The sequence below is a fragment of the Sphaerodactylus townsendi genome, linkage group LG01, assembly GCF_021028975.2.
Source record: "Sphaerodactylus townsendi isolate TG3544 linkage group LG01, MPM_Stown_v2.3, whole genome shotgun sequence".
In the NCBI taxonomy this organism is placed as follows: Eukaryota; Metazoa; Chordata; class Lepidosauria; order Squamata; family Sphaerodactylidae; genus Sphaerodactylus; species Sphaerodactylus townsendi.
In genome coordinates, this window is record NC_059425.1 from 63,063,831 (window position 1) to 63,074,507 (window position 10,677).

A 10,677-nucleotide genomic window follows, 5' to 3' on the forward strand; every position below is an offset into this window, starting at 1 on the left:
ATTTATTTTCCAGCTAGAGATTCAGTGTACTGTAGTGATTAAGAGTGTCAAATTAGTATCGGGGAGCCCTAGATTCAAATCCCCACTGGTGCCATGGAAACTCAGTGGGTCACCTTAGGCCAAACCCATTCTCTCAACCTAACCCACCACACAGGGTTGCTGTGAGGATAAAATGGAGAATGCTTTGGGTTCCCACTGGGGAGAAAGGAGGGGTCCAAATGAATTAAATACATTTTCAAGTTAGTTTGGCAAAGACCAGGATGTAACATTTATCCCACAAGTTCAGATCAAAGGAACAGCAGCTGCTCTGCAAGTTAAAATCGCCCACTTTATGACCAAACTCCACCTCATACCAGATGCATGTGAGAAGTGGTCATAACACAAGCGAACTCTGCACATATGCTCAAACGCGCTCTCCCAGACTTCGAAGGCAAAATCCTAATATAAAAAAACCCCAGAAGCCTCTGGGCTTTGCGCTACTGGAATCCCGACTAGGTTCCCCGGATCTTTCAGGAGGAGGCCTGAGGGGGCAGCGGGGAAGAAGGCACCTGCTTAACTCGCTGCTTCAGCCTCGGATCTCCCACCGTGTGGCTTCCTCCTCGATTCCGCATGGCAGATCACAACGCTCCGGATTCCGCCCCTCAACTCAGAGAGAGGTTCCTCCTTCCCGGACGGAATAGGCCAGAACCAAAGCTGTCCACGGAGAGCCTGATCACGCGGAGAGCAGTTATGACCCTTCGGACTTTCTCCCGGAGCATCGAGAATGAGTGCCTCAAAACAGAGGCTCGAACTTGCCTTGTGCCAGCGAAAGAAAAGGCTGAACAAGGGAGCGGTGTAATCACTTCCATGCAGGCTTTTCTTTGGACACCTAAAGAACCATCCAAACCCAAGACGTCCCCATTGGACCATCTTCTAAGATTCTCTACTGAGTCTACTCTAAGACTCCTTTTCTTCTCCCTGTTCTTACTCGTTATAATGCTGAGAAGTCCGACTTCGGGTAGCTCAGATAACTTCCAGCTTTTCCTCGGGGAGTATATTTCATTTGTCTCAATAAACTGATTAAAGCGTGCATTAGAAAGACTACTCGTCCCAGCATGCAATGTGAGTTAATCGTCTGCAGCGCTCTATGAGTCGTATCAAAACAGGAACCGAAAACTAGAGCAAGGCGGTAGTGATACGGTGGCCCTGAAGGGAAAAGTAGGCGTGGCAGTGGCGTACGGTGGCCGAGTAGGACTGCGGAGACAGGATGGAGTCGGTGGTGTTCATTTTTTCGCTCATTGATTGCTGCGCTCTGATTTTCCTTTCTGTTTATTTCGTATCCTCCAAGTGGTTTTGCGGGAGGATCTGGGAAGAGTAGGGTCTGAGGTTGTGGGCGGGTAGGTGGGAGAGGGAAAGAGGGAAGAACGTTGCGGGAGCGAAAGGGGGCTCTTAAGGCCAGCAGCCTGCGGGGTCGCCTGGCACAGAGCAAGTGTGATGTATTGGTATGCCAGGAAGGAAAGATTTCAGTGCCTTTGTATGGAGCTACGGTGCGTCTTCTGGTCGCTGAATCTCAACAATGATGTTGTGGAGCTCAAAAAACTTCACTAGAGAGCAAACAAAATGAACCGGGGTGGGAGGAGAGCATCTTCCCTATGATTCTGGGATTTTTCAGTCTAGAAAAAGAGTGGCTTACTGGGAACTGATACAACAGTGATGGTGAACCTTTTCGAGATCGAGTGCCCAAATTGCAACCCAAAACCTACTTATTTATCGCAAAGTGCCAACACGGCAATTTAACTTGAATACTGAGGTTTTAGTTTAGAAAAAAAGGTTGGCTCTGAGGCGCGCGTTACTCGGGAGTAAGCTTGGTGAAGCAACGCTTTGAATGGGTGAATCACGACCCTAGGAGGGTTTACTCAGAAGTAAGCGCCATTGCCAGCAACCGAGCTTACTCCCAGGTAAAGGATCGTGCCCAGGCCAGTCTAGATATGTGTGTGTGTGTGGGGGGGGTTTATTTTCCACCACCCCACATAACAAACTCTGTGCATGTGTGCCCACAGAAAGGGCTCTGAGTGCCGCCTCTGGCACCTGTGCCATTGGTTCACCATTGCTGTGATACAACTTTAGAATTGGGGGGCCCAGTGGAGTTGATGGGCAGTGAACATAGGACAGGCAAAAATAGCTACTTTAAAAAAATGATTAATTAAATTGTGGGGTAAAAGTAAAGATGGGTTGAGCAGATCCATGGAGAATAGAATCATGAGGAACACATATTCATTGAGAGTAAACATCTGAATACATGTGCCAGAAGGTAACATCAGGGGAATGCCATGGCTTCTGTTCCCTATTGTCGATTCTCCATGGCAACTTTTTGAAACAGGACAGTGAAATATATGGGATGCTGATCTAACCAAGCAGTGTATGTTGACAAGGCCAAGAAAAGCTTTGCTATAGTGTTTTCTGCATGACACATGCTATAAGCAACAATCCCAATAATGGTGTCAAAATTGAATTTGGGCATTGCTGTGTATTGTGTTTTCCAGAGTGGTACTTCTGTTTGGTCTGTAGTAAAAACAGCAACAACAAAAGGGTTTCATGATATGATAGATTAGCAGTGTATCGCTGTGCAGAGTAACTCCATTCTAGGTTTACTGATTTCAATAGGATTAGAACAGAGTAACAACACTCATAGGATAGGATAGCACTGCTTTAGCATAAATAGCTAAACCTTACAATAGCTCTACCTGCAGGTGCTACAAGGCTCTTACTGGTTATGCATTATGTGTTGATTTTATTATGAGGTTTGGAGAAAGCTCACTGTCATGCAATACTGAGTTTTAGTTTGCTGGAATCCAGTTTCTTTTTTTAAAAAGACCATCATGGTTTTTTAGTTTTAAATGTGAGTGTGATATGAATGGTTGCTGTCTGTGAACCTGCTGATTCCTCACTAACAGCCAAATAATGGGCAGTAGCCAACCATCTGTCTGTACATGAAAGTTTTCCATGTTCCTTTCCATTCTGGCAGCACCTTCCGAATCCCAGGAAGATTATTCCTAAGGTTGTGGGATCTGATCTGAAGAACAGCTGTGCAGGTTGGTGGGCTGCAGCCCCTTTTGTCAGTGGAGCTACACTTACGAAACATGCCCTTACTGCCTCAGTCAACACCTATTCCTTTGTGCAGACCAGGGAATGATCTTTCTAAGAGTCAGAAGGAGCTGTAGAAAGAAAGGAATGCAGGAATACTGTCTCCTGCACAAAGTAGTATGCTGTGAGACATTAGAACTGCCTACTGAAACAAAATCTCCTTCATTTGATTGTACCTTACTTCCAAGAAAGCATGCCAAGGGTCACAGTCTTAATTATGTCATCATCATTCCTCCATTTTATTGTTTGTATAGTGACTTGAGACTGTTTTATGATTTAATAGGATGCAAAGGGCACTGGTTAAAATGGGCTTTTAGAGTCTTTTAAAAGACTGAAGTATTTTAGGTTTACATACAGCTGAGATTCCTATCTAGTTTTGTTTTGTCATCTTTATTAAAAACAGAGGCTAACCTTTTTGTAAAAGAAGAATAAGCTTTTGTTTGTCTAGACATTTTACTGCTATCAAGTCTTCTGTCATATTTTCAGTGAGAACTGTGTAAAACAGTGTTCTTTAAATTAAAAAAACTTCTCTGAAAGTCTTTGCTTATTAATGCTGTGTAGGAGTTTTACATGTTTGATATATTCTATAATTTTAAAAAGTTGCCATGCAAGTTTAAGATTACAGTGTTGGCTGCACATTCTTTGGTATTTGGTAAACATACAAGTCAACCTCATGGAGGTTTGTGGAATAACACTGAAGTTGGATATGTTATCAGTATTGATTAGCTATTGGTTGCATGAAAGGGTGGTATTGATAACAGTCTTTGTATTTCTATGGTGAAGTCTAAGACTGGACGTATCTGATGCAGGCTCAGTGCAGTAGCACAAGATAAAGTTGCATGCTCGTGCTTCAAGCTGCTTCATAAGTGTTCAGTATCACCAATAAGCATAAGAAGATCTGTAGAACTAAGGCTTGATCTACAGCCCTTCCATGCTGGTACAGTTTAAATTCCAGTATTTGCAACTAAGCTTTAGCAAATACTGGCCATACTTGGGGTCCCCACTGTTCATGAAACTTCTGCTGATTAGAGCCTTTGCAATAATATTTGTCAGGACTTGTACTAAGGGGCATTGTGGGTTTACAGCTCTTGACTAGCAACCAATGCAATTGCTTTGACTAGTCCCCAGCACCTTTGGATGCTGCCGACATACACGCTGTGCAATGGAGTACCCCAGATGCTATCAGAAGCTCTCTGAGGCTTGGATGCTCACATTCATTTTTGTGATCAACGAGGCCTCTGAAATTGTCTTCTGGCTGTGGTAGTCTTATTTTGTTGGTTTGTAGTGCACCTTTCTCACAGAGACTGAAGGAAAATGATACTACAGTGCTTATTGGAATATGGGGCTCTCCTGTAAACTGGTATTTATTTCTCTCCTCAATTCTGTGGAGCAAAAATTGCAGGAAGCATGAGTTTTTAGGGGGTTTCTTGCTTTTATGTAAAATGGTCATATGGGGTAGAGTTCTGAAGAGACATGGTTTGGTAATTCCTTATCTTACTTGTCAGATAATTACATTATCAGATTTGGAGTGTGACTACATTAATGCTAGATCTTGCTGCTCAAAATTAAATAAAGTAAGTTTTTTCCTTTATAGCATTGGTAGAATTGAATACTAGCATCTAGAAATTCTAGATTGGTACGAAATACTAAAATTGTGCCCTTTTCATGGAGTCATTTGTGTGACTGCATTGCACTGTTAAAGGTGTTTGTCTAGTGAATCCTGATTTGATTGCTGGTTACATATGCTTAGATTCTATAGTCATGCTGACGTTGTCAGTCCTCTTTAAATTGTATCAACTGTTCTACTGCAACTCTTGCAGAATAAAGCTACTGTACTTCACCTACTCAGAGTTTTTAAAAGAATTAAACCCACTAAAGTTGTTGATTCCCTTTTGTGCCAAAATTTAGGTTGTCCATGTAGGGATAAGGTCTCCCTTAATGCTCATAATGAACCCTGCCCTCATTTCTCCTTCTCACTACTGTATCGTTCTCCTGAAACATCTCATAATCCATCTTGTATTCTTTCTTCATGGCCTTTGGGAGTCAGCATGGTGTCATGTTTAAGAGTGGTCGATACTAATCTGAAGAACCAGGCTTGATTCCCTGCTCCCCCACATAAGCAGAACTCTCTAATCTGGTAAACCGGGTTTGTTTCCCCACTCCTAAACATGAGCAGCAGACTCTTATCTGGTGAACTGGATTTGTTTCCCCGCTCTTACACATGAAACCTGCTGGGGGACCTTGATCTAGTCACAGTTCTCCAGAACTCTCCCAGCCCCACCTACCTCACAAGGTGTCTATTGTGGGGAGGTGAGGGGAAGGCAATTGTAAGCTGCTTTGAGACTCCTAAAGGCAGAGAAATGCAGTTATAAAAACCAACTCTGCTTTTTTCATTAACTATACTTGCACTGAATACACAGAATACTGGCCTTTGAGAGGGTCCCAGATGCCTTCTGCCAGCAGAACTTGTCCTAACTTCATTACACAAATTTTGGGCTGAACCTTGCAGAGTAGGCCAGGTACTCTGGTACCTTGGAAGAGCAATCTTGCAGGCTTTCAGCAAGACAACTCTGAAATATGTAAGGATGGTTTATAATCTGGGCATCTTCATGCCAATTACAGCATCAGCTGGCATAGGTTACAAAAAACTGCTTGTTTGTAATTAAGAGACAGGTGTTGTGCACCTGTTTCTTTTTCGTCTTTAGGTAATTTCCCATAGAATGTAGAATCAAGTTTTTAACTTTTCAAAAATATACTTTTTTTCTAGTGGGTGATCCCTGAATTGATTGGCCATACCATTGTCACAGTGTTAATGCTTATTTCACTGCACTGGTTCATCTTTCTTCTCAATTTACCTGTAGCAACCTGGAATATATACAGGTAAGGGTCATTGGGGGAAGGATTGCTTGTGGATCTTTCTGAAACACTGCCCATTTTTCAGAGTGTTTCAGAAGATGTGTGGTATGAAGTGACTTGAAACCTTGCTTTTTTCAGTTTCATACTTATAAAGCATCTGCTTATTTAGAATTCTATTCATGATTGATTAACACCTGCTTGATCCAAATCAGAATAGAAATCTCTTTCTGTCTCTGCTCCCAGCTCAGCTGTTCTCTCTCCCTTTATTTCAGGGGGCTCCAACATGGTGCCCTTAGACACTTTTCTGGCTCTCACCAAGTATTTTTAGGAAGTGGGTGAAGCCAGGGAAGGGTTTTGTTCAGCAGGGTTTCTTATTAACTATTAAAAGTTTGATTAGCTGGACAGATTTTTTAAATGTTGCTTTAGCACAGCTGTTTCCACAACACAAGATCTACACTATGTTAGTGAAATTAAGCTGTGGCGATCATTTTGTAGTTGGTTCTGCCTCCTGTGGCAGTCATTTTGTGGCAGCCATTTTATTGCTGTGCCCACAGTGCAATGTGAGAATTCCAAGTGTATACAAAACAGCTGAAAAACTGTAACATTAGGTTTAAATTGTTTATATTATACCCTATGGCAAAAAATACCATCAATTCAGATAAACATTTCAGCCTTGTGTGTATTAAACACCACTTCCCTGTTCGTTACTAACAAGGACGCATCCCTTTAAAAACTAATGTAAGGATTGTAACATTCCAGATGTGCTTACAGGCTCAAAAATGTTGGGGACTCCTTCATTATTTAATTCTCCACTTGCTTTTTGTGCCCTGAACCATGTTTTGTAAGAAGAGCCCCCAGCCATCAAGCCAGTGCTACAAGCCTGGCTATATTAGATAACCTCCCCAGCCCCAATTGCTTGCTCTCTTCTTTCCAACTCTGTTGTGTTCTACCTTTTGTGTGGCTTATTGGTCAAATAGTTAACTCATAGAGTTTGAATTGTTGCTTTTATGTTCAAATATACCTCTGGTACTAAAATACTTTCCTCTCAATCTTCCAGGTATATTATGGTTCCCAGTGGAAACATGGGGGTATTTGACCCCACAGAAATTCATAATCGAGGACAGCTGAAATCTCACATGAAGGAGGCCATGATTAAGCTTGGCTTTCATCTCATTTGCTTCTTCATGTACCTTTACAGGTAAGTCTCATACCTTGCAACTTGGGAAAGGTAATAGATTAGAAAAATTATTAAAATTCTTATTAGTGTTCTGATGAGGTTCTGTTGTCTTCTGAGCTTTGCTGAATCTTTTGCTATAGTAGCATTTGCAGTGGTGGATTCTGCATTCTTCCTATTAAAATACTGTTTTTTAATTCCTTCATAAAGCAGTGCATGTTTCTTCACTTATGTTTTGTAAATGAAAGGTAATAGTTATATTATATTGCAATGGTTCAAGTACTTTTATAAAGCTAACAGGAATGTAAACTATGTACGCCATGTTTTATCTCACTGCTACTGCATTGTTTTTACTTTTGTGACACCATTTTCTGAATTGTGTGACATACATCTGGTACATGTTGCTTTGTTTCAAATTTCTGTAAGCCTATCCCATTGCATTACTTAGTAAATGACTCATTCTGTTGACTGTGTTGACTTCCACTATATAATATGCCTTGAGTCTCAGTGAAAAAGGTGGGGTATAAATAACTCATATACCTGGTTATAGCTGGATTTAGGCTTAATTGGGGAGATTGTGGTTGCTTCCACATGGGGATCCCCCTTCCCCATGGAAAGCAGACACTCCTATGTTAGAAGGGACCATCCACATGATCAAGGACAATTCAGGGATTTCCCATTTAAACTGCACTAAAAATTGATTTTTAATCTGTTTTGAGTGGGAGGTCACAGAGTGTCTCAAGGTGAGTGTCTGCTTGCTTTGCCAGTAAGGAGCGGGGAAGGAGCTAAGTTCTACTTCCAAATTGGCAAGGAACAACTTACTAATGCATGCCATTTTCTCACTTGGTAAAAGCCCCCTCCTTTCCCTGCCAAGGCTATGTGATGTTTGGGAATGTCTTTACAGAAGCTCATCCAGGCAGCTTTCAAGACCTGGATGTATCTAAAAGAAACAATCAGGAAATTCAATATTGTTTTGAAAAGATATCTGCAAACTTTATTGTAGATACTTTTTGTATTATTGCAACTTGATTATTTTATAGTTCTCACATACAGCTAGTAAACCAGAACAGCTTCCTTAGCTGCTGTTGCTCATTTCAGTGGATAAAAGTATATGGGTTCACATGACAATGTTTGTCACATGGTGACAGCAAGTATCATATGAGGGTTTCCAGCACTGCTTTTTCAGAGTCATTAGTGAGGGACACTTACCTATGATTTGATTTTCACCATGCAATTTTGTAATAATGGATGATCTGTATCAACTCTGGACCTAATTCAATTTATCCAGTATGATGCATTTATGAAAATGAAATTGAAGAACTTTACTTCTGATGTTGGTATTTTAAAGATGCAAGTTCCAAGCGATTGTTAGGTTTGTTTAAAAGTAATATTTGTATGTTCTTCATTCATGTACTGCTCTTACCCTATTTCTGCAGTATGATCCTGGCTTTGATAAATGATTGAAGTCAAAATGGAAGTATCGTGGTTGCTGATTTCTCTTAAATGTCACTCCATTGAAACATTGTGGAACCAGGTGCAGCTTTCAAGTAAACCTCGACCAGTGTCGTCATGCAGTATATTTTTTCTTCTTTGAACAAAAATATTTTTGCTGTATTTTTTAACATATTAAAATATTTAAAAAACCATGATTGTGTTTTGGGACCCATTGATTTTTCTGTAGTTCATTTTCCAACTTCCAGATCTGTAACTTCCAAATAGCAGCAGTTTTAGGGGAACTTGCATGCCCTGTCAAGTTAGGGACATCCAAACGTTTTATCTCTTTCATAAGCTTTCATGTATCTATGTGAAAACTTTTTCAGTAATTGATGATTTGTAGTGTTTATACTGACTATGTTAGATGTGGCTCATTTAGTTGATTAACACCAGTCCAATTGTGAACAGGGTCATGAACAGAGCCCTGATGTTCAAACCTCAATTCAGTGGTCTTCTGTGCCGCTCTCTTCATATACCTCATTTCAGCAGTATGGGTGCTAAGTAACAGCACATGCTTTGTCGAAGGTTTTCATGGCCAGATTCAACTGGTTCTCGTGGGTTTTCCGGGCTGTGTGGCCGTGGTCTGGTAGATCTTGTTCCTAACATTTCGCCTGCATCTGTGGCTGGCATCTTCAGAGGTGTATCACAGAGACTTCCGGGCCACATAGCCTGGAAAACCCCCACAACCAGCACATGCCTTTTCTGTAAAAGGTTCCATGTTTACCCTTCAGCAACCCCACTTGAAAGAACCTTAAGCAATAAAAGAGGCTTCAAAGAGCCTCTGCCCACAGATTATATGGATCACTGTTCTGAGTTGGTTAGGCTCTCATTCTAAGTTTGCAAACATTTAGATGTGATTATTAATTATTTAGTGAGGCATGCATGGTGGATGATGACCTAATCAGCAAGGAAGACTATTGAGCTGGACAACATCTGGGAAAGAAGTGGCAGTGAAATGATAGAATGAGTCCTAAGAGTGAAAACATACTGCTTAATTCAAGTGCTATTAAGCGAAGTGTCATGAAGAGACAGTTCCAACAGGCTGCCTTTTGAAAAAAGTTGTTAAAAACAATACATGCACAAAAATTCCAAGATGTCAAACCTTAATGAGCTGTAGCCTAAAAAAGAAATATATAGCCAGGAGGTAAACAGTCTACACATTAATTATAGTCGTGGAGAACATCTACCAGAAAGCCCAATGATAACCTTTTGTTTCACTATGTAAGAGTAGAAAATGAGCCTCTGTGGTTTGGCTTTGCCCTTAATATGAGGACATGGTGGAAGAGCTGTAAGATGTTTGAGCTGCTTGTATGACAGCAAGTGCCATTCTCACACATCTGCTAGCTGTATGTGAGTCTAATGGGATGAGGTGCTTGTAAAGTGTCATTTAGAATAATTCAGATAATTAAGAGATAAGTTCATACTGGAACAATGTTAAAGCTGATCATAATAGACCGAAGGAGCAAACAGCTGAACCGACAGACCTATTAAGCCAAATTAAAGGCCACAAAGGGCTGCAGGACGTAGATGGTCTGGAATACTTAAAGGAACTAAAGGGGGAAAAAGTCTCACTTCAGTTAAAAAGCATACTGTCGCTTATCTAATGCTTCCAGTGGAATCCCACTTAATAATCAAGTCCATAACAGCTTACATTCAGTAAATGCTATACCATAGAAATGCTCCCAGAATATTTACTGAAGTTATTAGTTAAGGACCATGAGTAGCAGGAACTCTCTTTTCCATAGTTCTGTGAGGCATCAGATCGCTATTACAAAATAATCTGATCATGTGCTTCTCTTTTTGAAGTTCCAACTTTGCTTCTGGAAGCTAGAGAGCTATTATAGATGTAAGGGTCTGTTTAGTCAACGTGACTGTCAACAGTTCCCCATCCTGTTACTTAACTGACAAACTAGTCTACAGCATTATCAAGAATGTAGAACTACTCTGTCTTACCAAAAAAATATAAGAATTTTGAATTCATCCGCCACCACTTCCTTCCCCTCCAACCCTCTCCCCACCCCAAAACACCA

General features: G+C 41.0%; 2 protein-coding genes across 5 annotated transcripts in view; one reads left to right on the forward strand and one right to left on the reverse strand.

Moving 5' to 3' along the window:
* The window catches only part of NVL (nuclear VCP like), a 47,678-nt gene extending 46,545 nt beyond the window's left edge, over nt 1–1,133 (reverse strand). The window contains exon 1 of one of the 2 annotated variants that reach the window (XM_048504822.1): nt 968–1,133. Coding sequence is in view for 1 of the 2 variants with exons in the window: in XM_048504766.1 (XP_048360723.1) it covers nt 549–611 (63 nt within the window). In the remaining variant the exon portion in view is untranslated. Of the gene's footprint in view, nt 1–548; nt 853–967 lie in introns of those variants that run through there. The other variant, XM_048504766.1, reaches the window with a different exon arrangement.
* On the forward strand, nt 938–8,799 carry CNIH4 (cornichon family AMPA receptor auxiliary protein 4). Of its 3 annotated transcripts, XM_048505024.1 has the most exons (5): nt 1,161–1,315; nt 4,629–4,697; nt 5,891–6,003; nt 7,037–7,177; nt 8,590–8,799. In XM_048505024.1, the coding sequence occupies exons 1-5, from the start codon at nt 1,247–1,249 to the stop codon at nt 8,615–8,617; spliced, it is 420 nt and encodes a 139-aa protein (XP_048360981.1). In that variant the 5' UTR covers nt 1,161–1,246; the 3' UTR covers nt 8,618–8,799. The 3 variants fall into 3 exon arrangements, with proteins under 3 accessions (XP_048361142.1, XP_048360981.1, XP_048361052.1); XM_048505185.1 differs by lacking the exons at nt 1,161–1,315; nt 4,629–4,697 and adding an exon at nt 938–1,101; XM_048505095.1 differs by lacking the exons at nt 1,161–1,315; nt 4,629–4,697 and adding an exon at nt 3,005–3,071.
* The last annotated feature ends 1,878 nt before the right edge of the window (nt 8,800–10,677 follow it).

Excerpts from the sequence above, each read along its gene's own strand:
- CNIH4 (XM_048505024.1), top strand. The coding sequence starts at position 1,247 with ATGGAGTCGGTGGTGTTCATTTTTTCGCTCATTGATTGCTGCGCTCTG. Across the intron at positions 1,316-4,628 it reads TTTTCCTTTCTGTTTATTTC|ATAATTACATTATCAGATTT; the intron begins GTATCCTCCAAG and ends CTTACTTGTCAG. Across the intron at positions 6,004-7,036 it reads GCAACCTGGAATATATACAG|GTATATTATGGTTCCCAGTG; the intron begins GTAAGGGTCATT and ends TCAATCTTCCAG.